Raw genomic sequence first — 21,595 nt, 5'->3', positions numbered from 1 at the left:
GTAACACAATATAACAACAACAACATGGTAGCAACTCAATATAACAACAACAACATGGTAGTAACACAACATAACAACAACAATATGGCAGCAACACAATATAACAACAACAACATGGTAGTAACACAATATAACAACAACAACATGGTAGCAACACAATATAACAACAACAACATGGTAGTAACACAATATAACAACAACAACATGGTAGCAACACAACATAACAACAACATGGTAGTAACACAATATAACAACAACAACATGGTAGCAACACAACATAACAAGAACATGGTAGAAACACAATATAACAACAACAACATGGTAGCAACACAACATAACAACAACATGGTAGCAACACAATATAACAACAACAACATGGTAGTAACACAACATAACAACAATATGGCAGCAACACAACATAACAACAACATGGTAGCAACACAATATAACAACAACAACATGGTAGCAACACAACATAACAACAACAACATGGTAGCAACACAATATAACAACAATATGGCAGCAACACAACATAACAACAACATGGTAGCAACACAATATAACAACAACAACATGGTAGCAACACAACATAACAACAACAACATGGTAGCAACACAATATAACAACAACAACATGGTAGTAACACAACATAACAACAATATGGCAGCAACACAACATAACAACAACATGGTAGCAACACAATATAACAACAACAACATGGTAGCAACACAACATAACAACAACATGGTAGTAACACAATATAACAACAACAACATGGTAGCAACTCAATATAACAACAACAACATGGTAGTAACACAATATAACAACAACAACATGGTAGCAACACAACATAACAACAACATGGTAGTAACACAATATAACAACAACAACATGGTAGCAACTCAATATAACAACAACAATATGGCAGCAACACAACATAACAACAACAATATGGCAGCAACACAATATAACAACAACAACATGGTAGTAACACAATATAACAACAACAACATGGTAGTAACACAATATAACAACAACAACATGGTAGTAACACAATATAACAACAACAACATGGTAGCAACACAACATAACAACAACAACATGGTAGTAACACAACATAACAACAACATGGTAGTAACACAATATAACAACAACAACATGGTAGCAACACAACATAACAAGAACATGGTAGAAACACAATATAACAACAACAACATGGTAGCAACACAACATAACAACAACATGGTAGCAACACAATATAACAACAACAACATGGTAGTAACACAACATAACAACAATATGGCAGCAACACAACATAACAACAACATGGTAGCAACACAATATAACAACAACAACATGGTAGCAACACAACATAACAACAACAACATGGTAGCAACACAATATAACAACAATATGGCAGCAACACAACATAACAACAACATGGTAGCAACACAATATAACAACAACAACATGGTAGCAACACAACATAACAACAACAACATGGTAGCAACACAATATAACAACAACAACATGGTAGTAACACAACATAACAACAATATGGCAGCAACACAACATAACAACAACATGGTAGCAACACAATATAACAACAACAACATGGTAGCAACACAACATAACAACAACAACATGGTAGCAACACAATATAACAACAACAACATGGTAGTAACACAACATAACAACAATATGGCAGCAACACAACATAACAACAACATGGCAGCAACACAACATGGCAGCAACACAACATGGTAGCAGCACAACATGGTACAAACATTATTGGGCACAGACAAGAGCACAAAGGCAAGAAAGTAGAGACAACAATACATCACGCAAAGCAGCCACAACTGTCAGTAAGAGTGTCCATGATTGAGTCCTTGAATGAAGAGACGGAGATAAAACTGTCCAGTTTGAGTGTTTTTTGCAGCTTGTTCCCGTCGCTAGCTGCAGCGAACTGAAAAGAGGAGCGACCCAGGGATGTGTGTGCTTTGGGGACCTTTAACAGAATGTGACTGGCAGAACGGGTGTTGCATGTGGAGGATGAGGGCTGCAGTAGATATCTTACAAAGGGGGGAGTGAGGCCTAAGAGGGTTTTATAAATAAGCATTAAACCAGTGGGTCTTGCAACAGGTATACAGAGGAGTATAGAGTGCAGGGAGAAGCCTTGGTGGCAAATCTGATGGCCGAATCGTAAAGAACATCTTGCCGCGCAATGTATCCTAGTATGACCACATCCAACCCTACTCCATGTGTTGCCACTATCATGTATCCTACCATGACTATATCCAAGCCACTATCATGTATCCTACCATGACTATATCCAACCCAACTCCATGTGTTACCACTATCATGTATCCTACCATGACTATATCCAAGCCACTATCATGTATCCTACCATGACTATATCTTAGCAACTATCATGTATCCTACCATGACTATATCCAAGCCACTATCATGTATCCTACCAGGACTATATCCAACCCAACTCCATGTGTTGCCACTATCATATATCCTACCATGACTATATCCAACCCAACTCCATGTGTTGCCACTATCATGTATCCTACCATGACTATATCCAACCCAACTCCATGTGTTGCCACTATCATGTATCCTACCATGACTATATCCAACCCAACTCCATGTGTTGCCACTATCATGTATCCTACCAGGACGATATTCATCCCTACTCCATGTGTTACCACTATCATGTATCCTACCATGACTATATCCAAGCCACTATCATGTATCCTACCATGACTATATCCAAGCCACTATCATGTATCCTACCATGACTATATCCAACCCTACTCCATGTGTTTCCACTATCATGTATCCTACCATGACTATATCCAACCCAACTCCATGTGTTTCCACTATCATGTATCCTACCATGAGTATATCCAGCCCTACTCCATGTGTTGCCACTATCATGTATCCTACCATGACTATATCCAACCCAACTCCATGTGTTTCCACTATCATGTATCCTACCATGACTATATCCAACCCAACTCCATGTGTTTCCACTATGATGTATCCTACCATGACTATATCCAACCCTACTCCATGTGTTGCCACTATCATGTATCCTACTTGGCTGAAGCTTTGATCCAGTGGAAGAACTATTGAGGATCAGGGAGCTTAAAGGTCACTTCAGGATACAGCTGTTACTCTACACTATCTCTAAATAATACAGTAATGAGAGAAAATGTAAAGAATATTTAGGGCCCTATAACATCTCTATCTATATATAACATCTCTATCAAATCTTTTTGAATTTTTCTTACCTAATTCCATTTATTTATTTATTATTCTGTTTTCTACGTTTAGTGATTCCAGGTTTCTGATTTGTCCCTGTTATTCCCTCTCAAAATCACACTGTTAATAGGAAAAACAACAACATTGGATGTTCTAAGTCCACAACAATACCACATCAGGAGACCACTTTTGAAGTCTGAGAAAAATCTAAGACATTTTCATTTTTTGGGTGAATTTAACGACGACTTGCAGGCTGTGGGTTCAGAATAACTATGACAAAAATGAATCCAAATTATACCACCACCCAAAAGGCCACTTTAGAGACAGGAAGGGTAAAAGGGCATGTGTTCTACACAGGTAGAGCCCTATCTGTCCATGTTTCCTTATGCAAAGTGGACACTGCTTCATGTGGCAACACCACCACTCACCTAAATAGCCCATATGCCACTGGGTGAGAGAAGTTTTCATTGTATTTGGGCATCATTATGTGAGGTGTTATTATGTGTTGTTAGTGATGAGCCTTGATCAATTTAGCTCGGAATATGCCACCCTCTTCAATCTGTCACCTAATCCTGCCTAATGGGCAGGCCAGCCCTGGAGAAAACTATTGGCTGTAAGAAGTAAGAGAAAACATAACATCTGGTTGTTTTTAAATGACTTCTTATGACATTGTTTTCCAGTCTGCGTTACCCACTCCAGTCAGCAGATGGCGATGTGAGTATTTCAGGTGACGCTTCTTGCGTGACGTATAATCTAGTGGACGGAACTGGAGGCTTCTTCAACAGCGACAAAAGGCTTCTGATTCAACCAACGCGGTGGTTTACTAGTGAGCATAACACCGAAACATTGAAGCTCTTTAGACCAATCTTGTGTTTATTAGTATTAAGTACATAACTCTGTTTACGTATCTACGAGTTCGTTTAAACGTAATTTGCTTCTTAAATGAGAAAATATGTTAAATTGATACTGTGCTAGGCTAATCGCCCAGGGGGCATGAGCTCACTAAACTAGACGGAGAAAGAAGCTTTCAGAATGAAAAAGGAGGAAGAGGAGGCTATCACATTGAAAGAAGAAGAAGAGGAGGATAGGAAAGAGGTTGTCAGGCTGGAGGAGGAGGTAGAAGCTTTCAGAATCAAAAAGGAGGAAGATTCCATAACATTGAAAGAAGAGGAAGAACCTTTTGGAGTAAAAGAGGAAGAGGAGGCTATCTCAGTAAAAGAGGAGGAGGAAGACGTTTTGGGAGTGAAAAAGGAGGAGGAGGAGACAGAATATCAGATTACCACCAGTGAGTACTGTCTTAAACACAGGGGCACAAACTATGCAGTTGATGAACTAATGTGTGGTTTTAAAGGGGCATTCTACTGAAGTTCTACACTTTAATATGTTGTTCAGTACTGTAGGAATTAAGGGACAATCTGCCATTGGTACATATTTTTGGGGGACTTCTCAATTAGATGTATTGAATTCTCCATGTGGTCTATATTAAAGTGCACTAAATCTAATATAACAGGCTTTTAAAATATAATATTGGAGCATCATTTATACTTAAAATATCAAAGGGACACAAAAGGCACCCATTTAGTGGAACGATCCTTTTACATTCATAACACAAACAATATTTTATAAAATCATGATGAATGTGGCCATTTTAGGCCCTTTTTAGACATATTAATGCCTCTTGTAAGACTCTGTGATTTTAAGAGACGGTCATACGTTTACAATCGGTGAAGGACTCTTTTACATTTGCATCATAAACAATATATATATATATATATATATATAAAAGCATAATTTAGAGGCCAATTTAGGTCCTTTTTAGACATATTCATGGCTCTTGTAAGACCCTATGATTGCAATAGTAGATCATAAGTTTACTATCTGTTTGATGTTCTCATTCACACAGGAGAGAGACATGACAATTGTGGATCCTCTGGGGAGCCTCAACAAGATCCTGATGCTGACGAGGCAGAGAAGAGTCTCTCCAGATCAGAACACCAGATGGTACAGCTTGGTCTGGTCTAGTATACAGCTTGCTCTATCGGGGTCTGGGCTGGGTTTCTGTAAAGCACTTTATGACAACAGTGACATCAACATCCATAATGATATGTGTCTGTGTCCCCTCTTTATGGTTACCAGGACAAAGCTAGGCCTTCCACCCTCCCGGAGTCCCCATGTCGTGCCTCTCCCGGTAGCGCCTTACTGCTGGGTATGAAGAGGTTGTCTGTGCTGCTGGTGGACTGCAGGAAAACAACGGGGCAGAGTGGAACTGTGAGAGGAGGAGAAGAGAAGAAAGGATCAGATTTGACACATCAAAGTAAGTGCTGTAGTTTAGTTTGAACAAATAAAATAGATCTGCACACTGGTTTCTGTTACCAGGACAACCAGCAGAGTTCTGTTAATTGACATGAAGATAGACTGGTGGATATGGATGTTATGAATATCATAACACTGAAAAATGATTCTGCCAATGAAAAGAGAGAAACCAATAGACTATAAAACCTTGATGAAAGTTAGCTTTAGAGAGAAAGTTTCAAGATGATCTGATGTAAGGTGAATGTTTTACAAAAACCTTTCCTTAAAACGTTATGGATGTTACATTGCCTGTCCCACTCAACCCCCTATCTTTACCAGACTCTAGAACAGGCAAACAAAACTCCAGACATTTCAATTTGGCCTGTGTTTATTAATTAACTAATACTGGAGGAAAGCTGTGATCAGGCTCCCCACTCAAGTGAAAGCTTCATGCTGTAACCAGTGCCGGCAACCTGGTTCAGGTCATCTATCAACTTACCAGGGTAGTTACAAACAGTACAGGAATGAAATCATCAATATGTTTTGATCATATCTTTACTAATGCTGCAGAAATATGTTTGAAAGCATTATCCAAATCGATCAGATGTAGGGATCACAATATAGTAGCCATATCTAGGAAAACCAAAGTTCCAAAGGCTGGGCCTAATATCGTGTAAAAGAGGTCATACAATAAGTTGTAGTGATTGCTATGTTGTTGATGTGAAGAACATTTGTTGGTCCGTGGTGTGTAATGACGAGCAACCAGACGCTGCCTTTGACACATTTATGACATTGCTTGTCCCAGTTACTAATAAACATGCACCCATTAAGAAAATGACTGTAATAACTGTTAAATCCACGTTGATTGATGAGGATTTGAAAAATGTTATGGTGTAGAGGGAGGAGGCAAAAGAGATGGCAAATGGGTTTGGCTGTACAACTGATTGGCAAACGTATTGCAAATTGAGAACTCATGTGACTAAACTGAATAAAAAGAACGAACTACACTTTGAAACCAAGATAAATGACAAAGAATGATTGTAAAAATCTTTGAAGCATCTTCAATGACATTTTGGGCAAAAGGGCAAACTCTGCTCCATCATTCATTGAATCAGATGGCTCATTCATCAGAAAACCCACTGATATTGCCAACTACTTGAATTATTTTTTAATTGGCAAGATTAGCAAACTTAGGTATGACATGCCAGCAACTGACACTACACATCCAAGTATGTCTAACAAAATTATGAAAGACAAGCATTGTAATTTTGAATCTGTAAAGTAAGTGTGGAAAAGGTGAAACAATTATTGTTGTCTTTCAACAATGACAAGTCACCGGGGTCTGACAACGTGGATGGAAAATGATTGAGGATAATAGTGCCACTCCTATTTGCCTTATCTTCTATTTAAGCCTACTAGAAAGTGTGTGCCCTCAGGCCTGGAAGGAGGCAAAAGTAATTCCGCTACCTAAGAATAGTAAAGCCCCCTTTACTGGCTGAACTACCAATCAGCCTGTTACCAACCCTTTTGATCAGATAGTTTTTTTAACTTGTTTTACAGTAAACAAATAGAGATTTTCAGCACTTACACAAATAACTGATTGGCTGAGAGAAATTGATGATAAAAAGATTGGGGGGGGGCTGTTTTGTTAGACTTCAGTGTGGCTTTTGACATTATTGATCATCGTCTGCTGCTAGAAAAACTTGTGTTGTGGATAAAGAGTTACCTGTCTAACAGAACACAGAGGGTGATCTTTAATGCAAGCCTGTCCAACAAAATCTAGGTAGAATCAGGAATTCCCCAGGGCAGCTGCCTAGGCACCTTACTTTTTAAAATCTTTACTAACGACATGCCACTGGCTTTGAGTAAAGCCAGTGTGTCTATGTATGTGGATAACTCTACACTATACACATAAGCTACCACAGTGACTGAAATGACAGCAACACTTAACAAAGAGCAGCAGTTCATTTCAGAATGGGTGGCAAGGAATAAGCTAGTCCTAAATAGCTGTATTATTAGAGGGGGGTAAAGATAGAGATTTTGTTGGGGCGCCAGGCAGGTATTAACCTGCTGAAAAGAAAAGAGTAGAATAGATAGAGTAGCGCTACCAGACACACACATGAAAACATTTTGGAGTCTTAAAGGAGGACTGTAGCATCTAATGATGAAACATTATGGCGTTTTAAAGGAGGCCTGTAGCGTCTAATGATGAAACATTATGGAGTCTTAACCTTTCTGGCGCAGGCGTTCCGCTAGCGACCCACCTCGACAACATCCGGTGAAATTGCAGAGCGCCAAATTCAAAATACAGAAATGGTCATAATAAACATTCATAAAAAATACAAGTGTTATACATCGGCTTAACCTGTTAGGGCTAGGGGGCAGCATTTGCACGTCTGGATAAAAAAAATGTACCCGATTTAATCTGGTTACTAATCCTACCCAGTAACTACAATATGCATATACTTATTATATATGGATAGAAAACACTCTAAAGTTTCTAAAACTGTTTGAATGGTGTCTGTGAGTATAACAGAACTCATTTGGCAGGCAAAACCCTGAGACATTTTCTGACAGGAAGTGGATACCTGATGTGTTGTATTACCTTTAAACCTATCCCATTGAAAAACACAGGGGCTGAGGAATATTTTGGCACTTCCTATTGCTTCCACTAGATGTCACCAGCCTTTACAAAGTGTTTTGAGTCTTCTGGAGGGAGATCTGACCGAACAAGAGCCATGGAACGATGATGTCCCATTAGACACCTGGCGCGCGAGTTCATGTTGGGTACCCTCGTTCCAATACGTTATAAAAGAGTATGCATTCGTCCACCTTGAATATTATTCATGTTCTGGTTAAAAAAGGCCCTAATGATTTATGCTATACAACGTTTGACATGTTTGAACGAACGTAAATATATTTTTCCCCCTCGTTCATGACGAGAAGTCCGGCTGGCTTAGATCATGTGCTAACAAGACGGAGATTTTTGGACATAAATGATGAGCTTTTTTGAACAAAACTACATTCGTTATGGACCTGTGATACCTGGAAGTGACATCTGATGAAGAGAATCAAAGGTAATGGATTATTTACATAGTATTTTCGATTTTAGATCTCCCCAACATGACGTCTAGTCTGTATCGCAACGCGTATTTTTCTGGGCGCAGTGCTCAGATTATTGCAAAGTGTGATTTCCCAGTAAGGTTATTTTTAAATCTGGCAAGTTGATTGCGTTCAAGAGATGTAAATCTATAATTCTTTAAATGACAATATAATATTTTACCAATGTTTTCTAATTTTAATTATTTAATTTGTGACGCTGACTTGACTGCCGGTTATTGGAGGGAAACGATTTCCTCAACATCAATGCCATAGTAAAACGCTGTTTTTGGATATAAATATGAACTTGATAGAACTAAAAATGCATGCATTGTCTAACATAATGTCCTAGGAGTGTCATCTGATGGAGATTGTAAAAGGTTAGTGCATCATTTTAGCTGGTTTTATGGTTTTGGTGACCCTGTCTTTGACTTGACAAAACATTACACACAACTCTTGTAAATGTACTGTCCTAACATACTCTAAATTTATGCTTTCGCCGTAAAACCTTTTTGAAATCGTAAAACGTGGTTAGATTAAGGAGATGTTTATCTTTCAAAGGGTGTAAAATAGTTGTATGTTTGAAAAATTTGAATTTTGACATTTATTTGGATTCAAATTTGCCGCTCTTGAAATGCACCTGCTGTTGATGGAGTGCACCACGGGTGGCACGCTAGCGTCCCACCTAGCCCATAGAGGTTAAAGATTAACTTCTTGTTAATCCAGCCGCTTTGTTAGATTTCAAAAAGGCTTTACGGCGAAAGCATACCATCTGATTATCTGAGGACAGCTCCCCACTTACAAAAGCATACAAACATTTTACAACCAAGTAAAGGAATTACAAAAGTCAGAAATAGCGATACAATTAATCTCTTACCTTTGAAGATCTTCATATGGTCACAAGAGTCCCAGCTACACAATAAATGTTTGTTTTGTTCGATAAAGTCCCTCTTTATATTCTAAAAACTCTGTTTTGTTGGCTCGTTTTGTACAGTAATCCACTGGCTCAAAGGCGGTCAAAACATGCAGACGAATACATCCTAATAGTACTGGTAAAGTTCGTCGACACATGTCAGACAATGTTTGTAATTAATCCTCAGGTTGTCAATTGTCTAAATAATCGATAATATTTCAACCGGACAGTAGCGTCTTCAATAGAAAGGAAAAACAACGAAGGGCGCGCACTCAGTCATGTGCGCAAACCAGCACTGAATGATTCCACACTCCACTGACGGAAAGGTCTCATTCTTCTTCCTTTTTCTGAAATCAAGCCTGAAACAATGTCTAAAGACTGTTGACATCTAGTGGAAGGCATAGGAACTGCAATCTGGGTCCTAACCCATTAGATACTCTATAGGCATTCAATTGAAAATACCCACATCAAAAAAATCCTACTTCCTGGAAGGATTTTCCTCAGGTTTTTGCCTGCCATATCAGTTCTGTTATACTCACAGACATTATTTTAACAGTGTTGGAGTGTTTTCCATCTAATCTACCAATTATATTCATATCCTAGCTTCTGGGCCTGAGTAACAGGCAGTTTACTTTGGGCACGCTTCTCATCCAGAGGTCGAAATACTGCCCCCAAGCCATAAGAAGGAGACCTGTAGCATCTAATGATGAAACATTATGGAGTATTAAAGGAGGCCTGTAGTATCTAATGATGAAACATTATGGAGTCTTAAAGGAGGACTGTAGTATCTAATGATGAAACATTATGGAGTCTTAAAGGAGGACTGTAGCATCTAATGATGAAACATTATGGAGTCTTAAAGGAGGACAGTATCATCTTCCGGCGCCGACAAAGATGGCCGCCTCGCTTCGCGTTCCTAGGAAACTATGCAATATTTTGCTTTTTTATGTGTTATTTCTTACATTGTTACCCCAGGTAATCTTAGGTTTTACTACATACAGCCGGGAGGAACTATTGGATATAAGAGCAACGTCAACTCACCAACATTACGACCAGGAATACGACTTTCCCGAAGCGGATCCTCTGTTTGGACCACCACCCAGGACAATGGATCGGATCCCAGCCGGCGAACCAAAACAACGACACCGTAGAAGGGGCAGACGGAGCGGTCTTCTGGTCAGGCTCTGTAGACGGGCACATCGCGCACCGCTCCCGAGCATACTACTCACCAATGTCCAGTCTCTTGACAACAAGGTAGACGAAATCCGAGCAAGGGTAGCATTCCAGAGAGACATCCGAGACTGTAACGTTCTTTGTTTCACGGAAACATGGCTCACTCGAGACATGTTATCTGAGTCGGTACAGCCACCTGGTTTCTTCACACATCGCGCCGACAGAAACAAGCATCTCTCTGGTAAGAAGAAGGGTGGGGGTGTATGCCTTATGATTAACGAGACGTGGTGTGATCATAACAACATACAGGAACTCAAGTAATTTTGTTCACCTGACTTAGAATTCCTCACTATCAAATGCCGACCGCATTATCTACAAAGAGAATTCTCTTCGATTATAATCACAGCCGTGTATATCCCCCCCCAAGCAGACACATCGACGGCCCTGAAAGAACTTCATTGGACTCAATGTAAACTGGAAACCACATATCCTGAGGCTGCATTTATTGTAGCCAGGGATTTTAACAAGGCTAATCTGAAAACAAGGATCCCCAAATTCTATCAGCATATCAGTTGTGCTACCAGGGCAGGTAAAACCCTAGATCACTGTTATTCTAACTTCCGCGACGCATATAAGGCCCTTCCCCACCCTCTCTTTGGAAAAGCTGACCACGACTCCATTTTGTTGCTCCCAGCCTATAGACAGAAACTAAAACAGGAAGCTCCCGCCCTCAGGTCTGTTCAACTCTGGTCCGACCAATCGGATTCCACGCTTCAAGATTGCTTCGATCACGTGGACTGGGATATGTTCCACATTGCTACGAACAACAACATTGACGAACACGCTGACTCGGCGTTCGAGTTCATTAATAAGTGCATCGGTGATGTCGTACCAACAGCGTCTATTACAACATTGCCCAACCAGAAACCGTGGATTGATGGCAGCATTTGCGCAAAACTGAACGCGCGAACCACTGCTTTTAATCAGGGCAAAGTGACCGGAAACATGACCGAATACAAACAGTGTAGCTATTCCCTCCGCAAGGTAATCAAACAAGCTAAGCGTCAATACAGAGACAAAGTGGAGTCGCAATTCAACGGCTCAGACACGAGAGGTATGTGGCAGGGTCTACAGTCAATCACGGACTACAAAAGAAAAATCAGCCCCGTCGCGGATCACGATGTCTTGCTCCCAGACAGACTGAACAACTTTTTTGCTCGCTTTGAGGACAATGCAGTGCCACTAACACGGCCCGCTACCAAAACCTGCGGGCTTTCCTTCACTGCAGCCAACGTGAGTAAAACATTTAAACGTGTTAACCCTCGCAAGGCTGCAGACCCAGATGGCATCCCCGGCCGCGTCCTCAGAGCATGCGAAGACCAGCTGGCTGGTGTGTTTACAGAAATATTCAATCAAGCCTTATCCCAGTCTGCTGTCCCCACATGCTTCAAGAGGGCCACCATTGCTCCTGTTCCCAAGAAAGCTAAGGTAACTGAGCTAAATGACTACCGCCCTGTAGCACTCACTTCCGTCATCATGAAGTGATTTGAGAGACTAGTCAAGGACCATATCACCTCCACCCTACCTGACACCCTAGACCCACTCCAATTTGCTTATCGCCGCAATAGGTCCACAGACGACGCAATCGCCATCACACTGCACACTGCCCTAACCCATCTGGACAAGAGGAATACCTATGTAAGATTGCTGTTCATCGATTACAGCTCAGCATTTAACACCATAGTACCCTCCAAACTCGTCATTAAGCTCGAGACCCTGGGTGTCGACCCCGCCCTGTGCAACTGGGTCCTGGACTTCCTGACGGGCCACCCCCAGGTGGTGAGGGTAGGTAACAACATCTCCACCCCGCTGATCCTCAACACTGGGTCCCCACGAGGGTGCGTTCTCAGCCCTCTTCTGTACTCCCTGTTCACCCACGACTGCGTGGCCATGCACGCCTCCAACTCAATCATCAAGTTTGCAGACGACACTATAGTGGTAGGCTTGATTACCAACAACAATGAGACGGCCTACAGGGAGGAGGTGAGGGCCCTCGGAGTGTGGTGTCAGGAAAATAACCTCGCACTCAATGTCAACAAAACAAAGGAGATGATCGTGGACTTCAGGAAACAGCTGAGGGAGCAGCCCTCTATCTACATTGACGGGACAGTAGTGGAGAGGGGGGAGAGTTTTAAGTTCCTCGGCGTACACATCACGGACAAACTGAAATGGTCCACCCACACAGACAGTGTGGTGAAGAAGGCGCAGCAGCGCCTCTTCAACCTCAGGAGGCTGAAGAAATTCGGCTTGTCACCAAAAACACTCACAAACTTTTACAGATTCCCAATCGAGAGCATCCTGTCGGGCTGTATCACCGCCTGGTACGGCAGCTGCTCCGCCCATAACCAGAAGGCTCTCCAGAGGGTAGTGAGGTCTGCACAACGCATCACCGGGTGCAAACTACCTGCCCTCCAGGACACCTACACCACCCGATGTCACAGGAAGGCCAAAAAGATCATCAAGGACAGCAACCACCCGAGCCACTGCCTGTTCACCCCGCTAACATCCAGAAGGCGAGGTCAGTACAGGTGCATCAAAGCTGGAACCGAGAGACTGAAAAACAGCTTCTATCTCAAGGCCATCAGACTGTTAAACAGCCATCACTAACATTGAGTGGCTGCTGCCAACATACTGACTCAACTCAAGCCACTTTAATAATGGGAAAATTTATGTAATCAATTTATCACTTGCCACTTTATATTATTTATATTAGATCATGTTTACATAACCTACATTATTCATCTCATATGTATATACTGTACGCTATACCATCTACTGCATCTTGCCATCTTGATGTAATCAGATGTATCACTAGCCACTTTAAACAATGCCACTTTATATAATGTTTTCATAACCTACATTACTCATCTCATATGTATATACCGTAAATTCCGGACTATAAGCCGCAACTTTTTTCCCAGGCTTTGAACCTCGCGGCTTAAACAATGACGCGGCTAATATATGGATTTTACCCGCTTTCAAAAAAGAATTCTCCCAAAAAAACATTCTGTGACGTGCTCAGTTTTTTGGCGGCATGAAGCTTTCATTAGACCAATGAAATTGCCGAACGGGTTAAGGTCAAACAACTTTTTTGTTTACTGTTTAGATTAAATCGAGCGCTCTCAAACTTCCCATCATTCTGATTACGGTAGTCATTTTGTCACCCTCATCATGGCAAAGACATGGAGAAATGCATATGATGCAGCTTTCAAGTTGAAGGCGATTGATCTGGCTGTTGGAAAAGGAAATAGAGCTGCTGCACGGGAGCTTGGTCTTAATGAGTCGATGATAAGACTTTGGAAACAGCAGCGTGAGGAATTGACTCAGTGCAAAAAGACAACTAAAGCTTACTGCTATTTTTTTATTTTTTTGTTACAAGCCGTGTTTCGTTAAAGCCTATTTATTTTTGTTACAAGCCGTGTTTCGTTAAAGCCTATTTATTTTTGTTACAAGCCGTGTTTTGTTAAAGCCTATTTATTTTTGTTACAAGCCGTGTTTCGTTAAAGCCTATTTATTTTTGTTACAAGCCGTGTTTCGTTAAAGCCTATTTATTTTTGTTACAAGCCGTGTTTCGTTAAAGCCTGTGTACAGTTCATTTGTTTCAATGTACCGGTAGGCACCTGCGGCTTATAGACATGAGCGGCTTATTTATGTTCAAAATAAATAAAAAATTAATTCAGTGGGTGCGGCTTATATTCAGGTGCGCTTAATAGTCCAGAAATTACTTTACTGCACTCTATACCATCTACTGCATCTTGCCATCCTGATGTAATGTATCACTAGCCACCTTAAACAATGCTGCTTTATATGTTTTCATAACCTACATTACTCATCTAATATGTATATACTGTACTCTATACCATCTATTACATCTTGCCTATGCCGTTCGGCCATCACTCATTTATATATTTTTATGTACATATTCGTATTCATTCCTTTACACTTGTGTGTACAAGGTAGTTGTTGTGAAATTGTTAGGTTATATTACTTGTTAGATATTACTGCATGGTCGGAACTAGAAGCACAAGCATTTTGCTACACTTGCATTAACACCTGCTAACCATGTGTATGTGACAAATAGATTTGATTTGATCTAATGATGAAACATTATGGAGTCTTAAAGGAGGACTGTAGTATCTAAAGATGAAACATTATGGAGTCTTAAAGGAGGACTGTAGCATCTAATGATGAAACATTATGGAGTTTTAAAGGAGGCCTGTAGTATCTAATGATGAAACATTATGGAGTCTTAAAGGAGGACTGTAGCATCTAATGATGAAACATTATGGAGTCTTAAAGGAGGACTGTAGCATCTAATGATGAAACATTATGGAGTCTTAAAGGAGGACTGTAGTATCTAATGATGAAACATTATGGAGTCTTAAAGGAGGACTGTAGCATCTAATGATGAAACATTATGGAGTCTTAAAGGATGATTTTTCCTACTTGCCGTCGTGGGGATTCGAACCGTAGACATTTCAGTTACTGGCCCAATGCTCTTAACCGCTAGTCTACAAATGCCACAAATGTTCCAACTATGCTTTAAAGGAGAAGTTTACCCAGAATCCAGAAACTCCTAAGTGATTCCATACATTGAAACTAGTCCAGTGTAGTTTTCCCTCTCCCCCTCTCTCTCCCTGTAGTGTTGTACTGAAACGGCTGCAAAACGTGACTCATGCCGTTGCTGGATGCGGACCTCGTTCTGCTACTTTCCCAGTTAATAAATGATTCAGAAATCCACAGTGTGTGGACAAATTTGTTGTTTTATTAAAGCTATAGGCCTTTGGCTTCAAATTGTTTATTTATGTCTGAGAAAAAAAAACATTTTTCAACCCATTATTACATAATAAAAGTCTAGTAAAACACTACTCAACCCATACGATCTATTACATAATAAAAGTCTAATAAAACACTTTTCAACCCATATGATCTATTACGTAATAAAACACTTTTCAACCCATATGGTCTATTACATAATAAAACACTGCTCAACCCATATGATCTATTACGTAATAAAACACTTTTCAACCCATATGGTCTATTACATAATAAAACACTGCTCAACCCATATGATCTATTACATAATAAAACACTTTTAAACCCATATGATTTATTACATAAAACACTACTCGACCCATATGATCTATTACGTAATAAAACACTACTCAACCCATACGATCTATTACATAATAAAAGTCTAATAAAACACTTTTCAACCCATATGGTCTATTACATAATAAAACACTACTCAACCCATATGATCTATTACATAATAAAACACTACTCAACCCATATGATCTATTACATAATAAAACACTACTCAACCCATATGATCTATTACATAATAAAACACTACTCAACCCATATGGTCTATTACATAATAAAAGTATAATAAAATGTATACAAATATGATGATGTCATAGTGAATTAATGACGTGAAGGAACAGGCATTTTCATACTTTATAATATGGCTATATATATATATATAACAAAATATAAACGCAACAATTTCAACGATTTACAGTTCATATAAGGAAATCAGTCACTGTAAATAAATTCATTAGGCCCTAATGGTGGACCTGGGAGGGCGTAGGCTGGGGAGCCAGGCCCAGCCAATCCGAAGGAGTTTTTCCCCACAAAAGGGCTTTATTACAGAGAGTCATACTACTCGGTTTCATCCAGTGTTCGGGTAGGTGTGGAGGTCCTGGGCGGGCTTGGTTACACGTGGTCTGTATTTGTGAGGCCGGTTGGACATACTGCCAAATTCTCTAAAACAACGTTGGAGGCAGCTTATGGTAGAGGAATTTACAGTACCAGTCAAAAGTTTGCGGACCCCTACTCATCCCAGGGTTTTGCTTTATTTTTTACTATGTTCTACTTTGTTGAATAATAGTGAAGACATAAACTATGAAATAACACATATGGAGTCATGTAGTAACCAAAAAGTGTTAAACAATCAAAATATATTTATATTTGAGATTCTTCAAAGTAGCCACCCTTTCTTTGCCTTGACTGCTTTGCACACTCTAGGCATTCTGTCAACCAGCTTCATGTGGTAGTCACCTGCAATGCATTTCAATTAACATGTGTGCCTTGTTAAGTTAATTTGTGGAATTCCTTTCCTTCTTAATGCGTTGGAGCCAATCAGTTGTGTTGTGACAAGGTAGGGGTGGAATACAGAAGATAGACCTATTTGGTAATAGACCAAGTCCATATTATGGCAAGAACAGCTCAAATAAGCAAAGAGAAACGACAGTCCATCATTACTTTAAGGTCAGTCAATCAGGAAAATGTCAAGAACTTTGAAAGTTTCTTCAAGTGTAGTCGCAAAAACCATCAAGCGCTATGATGAAACTGGCTCTCATGAGGACCTCCACAGGAAATGAAGACCCAGAGTTACTTCTACTGCAGAGGATAAGTTCATTTGAGTTACCAGCCTCAGAAATTGCAGCCCAAATAAATGCTTCACAGAGTTCAATTAAGAGACACATCTCAACATCAACTGTTCAGAGGAGAATCAGGCCTTCACGGTTGAATTGCTGCAAAGAAACAACTACTTAAGGACACCAATAAGAAGAAGAGAGACTTGCTTGGGCCAAGAAACACGAGCGATGTACGTTAGACTGGTGGAAATCTGTCCTTCGGTCTGATGAGTCCAAATTTGAGATTTTTGGTTCCAAGTGCCATGTCTTTGTGAGACGCAAAGTAGGTGAACGGATGATCTCTGCATGTGTGGTTCCCACCGTGAAGCATGGAGGTGTGAGGGTGTGTAGGTGCTTTGCTGTTGACACTGTCAGTGATTTTATTTTGAATTCAAGGCACACTTAACCAGGTTGGCTACCACAGCATTCTGCAGCGATATGCCATCCCATCTGGTTTGGGCTGAGTTGGACTATCATTTGTTTTTCAACAGAACAATGACCCAACACACCTCCAGGTAGTTTAAGGGCTATTTTACCAAGGAGAGTGCTGCATTAGATGACCTGGCCTCCACAATCCCCCGACCTCAACCAAATTGAGATGGAGTTGGACCGCAGGAAAAGCAGCCAACAAGTTCTCAGCATATGTGGGAACTCCTACAAGACTGGTGGAAAAGCATTCCAGGTGAAGCTGGTTGAGAGAATGCCAAGCGTGTGCAAAGCTGTCATCAAAGCAAAGGGTGGCTACTTTGAAGAATCGAAAATATATTTTGATTTGTTTAACACTTTTTTGGTTACTACACGATTCCATGTGTTTTTTCATAGTTTTGATGTCTTCACTATTATTCTGCAATGTAAAAAATGAAGAAAAACCTTTGAATGAGTAGGTGAGTCCAAACTTTTGACTGGTACTGTACATTAAATTCCCTGGCATCAGCTCCAGTGGACATTCCTGCAGTCAGCATGCCAGTTGCAAGCTCCCTCTGAGACATCTGTGGCATTGTCTTGTGTGACAACTGCACATTTTAGAGTGGCCTATTATTGTCCCCAGCACAAAGTGCACCTGTATAATGCTGTTTAATCAGCTTCTTGATTTGCCACATCTGTCAGGTGGATGGATTATCTTGGCAAAGGATAAATGTTCACTAACAGGGACGTAAACAACTTTGTGCACAAAATTCTGCAATCTTTTATTTCAGCTCATGAAACATGGGACCAACACTTTACATGTTACGTTTATATTTTTGTTCAGTATAGTTGCTATCAGTTTTAGGAACATATGATGTCATAGTGAATTCATGACATGTGAATGAACAAGCCTTTTCATATTTTGTAACATGGCTATATAGTTTTAGGAACATCTCCCCAAAATATTTCACCAGAATTTCACCAGAATCTACCCGAAATGTCATAACATCAGCGATTAGTCAAAATGTAGAAAATTTGTGAACATCTAAATAAATTGGGCCATTTAAATAGCGTGTGTCGAACACTTTCGATAATGGGGAGATGTTACTGGTGTGCTTTGTGTCTTCGACGTAAAAACAAGTTTTGGACTTCCACAGAACATTACTTCTTTAATTATTTTAGATTTAAAGAAGTGTGTAGGTTGCATTCTGTATCATACAGCTATGAAGGTTATATATTAAGAACCGCCTGCTTGATAGGAATCCAGTGACGTCTGTGTCTCCATGTCCTAGAACAGTTTAGTGTTTTGTGTTCTGACTTGTAAAACAGAATGAATAAAATATGTAATGTAAACATTATCAGTAATTACCAGGAAGCTCTACAACATAATTTGTTTTAAAATCACACCAAGATTTAAACTGGCCTCAGGTTATTGAGGGATCTGATTAGGATTTACCCTCGTAGCATGGCTGTTTTATCATTTGGAGGTTTCATTCAGGTCTCTATTTAAATAAACACTATCTTTGGCAGGAGAAAGACCAGACTCCGAGGAACCAGAGCCAGAGACGTCCAAACCAGCAAGACGACACCAGTGCTCCCAGTGTGGAAAGAATTTTAAACACTTACGTAACCTGAAAACACATGAGAGAATACACACACAGGAGAAGCCTTACCACTGCTCCCAGTGTGGAACGGGTTGTAACCGGTTAAGGGACCTGAAACAGCATGAGAGAATACACACAGGGGAGAAGCCTTACCACTGCTCCCAGTGTGGGAAGCGTTTTACCCAGTTATGTAACCTGAAAACACATGAGCGTATACACACAGGGGAGAAGTGTTACCACTGCTCTCAGTGTGGAAAGAGTTATACAACATTTGGGAGCCTGAAAATACATGAGAGAATACATACAGGAGAAAAGCTGTTCCACTGCTCTCAGTGTGGTAAGAGTTTTAACCAGAAAGGATACCTGAAACAACACGCGAGAATACACACAGGGGAGAAGCCTTACCACTGCTGCCAGTGTGGAAAGAGTTTTAACCAAAAAGCCCACCTGAACCAACATGAGAGAATACACACAGGAGAGAAGCCTTACCACTGCTCCCAGTTGGGAACGGGTTTTAACCAGTTAAGGGACCATGAGAGAATACACACAGGGGAGAAGCCTCACCACTGCTCTCAGTGTGGAAAGAGTTTTACAATAATGGGGAGCTTGAAAATACATGAGAGGATGCATACAGGAGAAAAGCCGTACCACTGCTCCCAGTGTGGAAAGAGTTTTACAGCGTTAGGGAGCCTGAAAATACATGCGAGAATGCATACAGGAGAAAAGCCGTACCACTGCGCCCATTGTGGAAAGAGTTTTACCCACTTAAGTAACCTGAAAACACACGAGAGAATACACACAGGGGAGAAGCCTTACCACTGCTCCCAGTGTAGAAAGAGTTTTACTCACTTGTGTAACTTGAAAACTCATGAGCGAATACACACAGGGGAGAAGCCTTACCACTGCTCCCAGTGTGAAAAGAGTTTTACAGAGTTAGGTAACATGAAAAGACATGAGATAAAGCACAGAGGAGATAAAGATGTAGGCTGCTGAACATTAGGACATAGGACAAATGTAGGCCTCTGAACAGTGAGAAATAGGACAGGTCCAGGCCCAATACATGGTGGGACAGTAGTTCCCAGAGACTCTGAATGTGTCTTAACTTCCCAGTGTTTTCCCTACTGCTTGTATTATAGTGGATTGTGTTTGTGGATTTGTTTGCTGACTTCACAAAATGAATTTCCATTTAAATGGGCTAAGTATATCGTACTTTGCTCTCAATTTGAGAAGAAAAAATATCCAGTTAGAGGAGGGTTTCCCCAACTCAGTCCTTGGGGGAAGATCAGCTTTAATATTGAACATAGATTGTAGATTCCATCAATGTAATTGTCTGCATCATTTCCAATCATCCAAATATTTTTGGGTAAATATACAAATATACTGTTATCTCAGAATGATGTTGTGGATAATTAAGTAGTGGTCCTATAATGTAAACTCCAACAGAAATAAATGAACATGTATATCTTCAAGTTAAACAATAGTTTTCACTCATGACTACTGGTTTCAATTACATTTATCAAACTAACAAGCAAATATTTTAGAAATATATTGTTACAAATCAACTTGCAAGGTTTCTAGTCTGCTAACATTGGCCTTACCAGCCTATAAATAATGTACACTACCGTTCAAAAATTTTAGAACACCTAAAAAAAAAATGTTTTTATTGAAATTCATACAGTTGAATGTCTTAATGTACTCTGAAATTAAAGCATAGAACAAATAAACAATTGGAGACAAAAAATAAATTATGGAATCGTTTTATTTATCAAAATGTAATCAACATTTTTTGACTCATCAAAGTAGCCACCTTTTGCAGACATAACAGCCGAACACACTCGTGGCATTCTTTCTACTATGGAAATCAAATTATTCTTTGGAATGTTCTTCCCAACACTGTTACAGAAATTCCCACATGTGTTGCACAGGTTTCTTTGCTTTCACCCTTCTGCCCAGTTCATCCCAAACCAGCACCATGGGGTTTAAGGCTGGAGACTGTGCTGGCCATTCCATGATTTGAAGACTACTGTCTTGTTCTTTTCTTCTAAGGTAGTTCTGACATAGCCTGGATGTATGTTTTGGGTGATTATCTTGCTGTAGGATGAACCCCATAGCCTGGAGGTATGTTTTGGGTCATTATCTTGCTGTAGTGTGTGTGTATATATATATATATATATATATATATATATATATATATATATATATATATATATATATATTTATTTACATTTACATTACATTTAAGTCATTTAGCAGACGCTCTTATCCAGAGCGACTTACAAATTGGTGCATTCACCTTGTGATATCCAGTGGAACAACCACTTTACAATAGTGCATCTAAATATTTTAAGGGGGGG

General features: G+C 40.0%; 1 protein-coding gene across 1 annotated transcript in view; it reads left to right on the top strand.

The window, feature by feature from the left end:
• The window catches only part of LOC106591909 (zinc finger protein 271-like), a 33,613-nt gene extending 12,255 nt beyond the window's left edge, over nucleotides 1–21,358 (top strand). Inside the window, exons 5-8 of the mRNA XM_045692041.1 lie at nucleotides 4,285–4,558; nucleotides 5,177–5,274; nucleotides 5,410–5,587; nucleotides 19,168–21,358. Of these exons, the coding sequence (XP_045547997.1) occupies nucleotides 4,285–4,558; nucleotides 5,177–5,274; nucleotides 5,410–5,587; nucleotides 19,168–20,234 (1,617 nt within the window). The 3' untranslated portion in view covers nucleotides 20,235–21,358. The remainder of the gene's footprint in view (nucleotides 1–4,284; nucleotides 4,559–5,176; nucleotides 5,275–5,409; nucleotides 5,588–19,167) is intronic.
• Nucleotides 21,359–21,595: the final 237 nt, after the last annotated feature.

This window comes from Salmo salar, chromosome ssa12 (assembly GCF_905237065.1).
Source record: "Salmo salar chromosome ssa12, Ssal_v3.1, whole genome shotgun sequence".
Lineage (NCBI taxonomy): Eukaryota > Metazoa > Chordata > Actinopteri > Salmoniformes > Salmonidae > Salmo > Salmo salar.
This window is presented reverse-complemented; position numbering and strand designations above follow the sequence as displayed.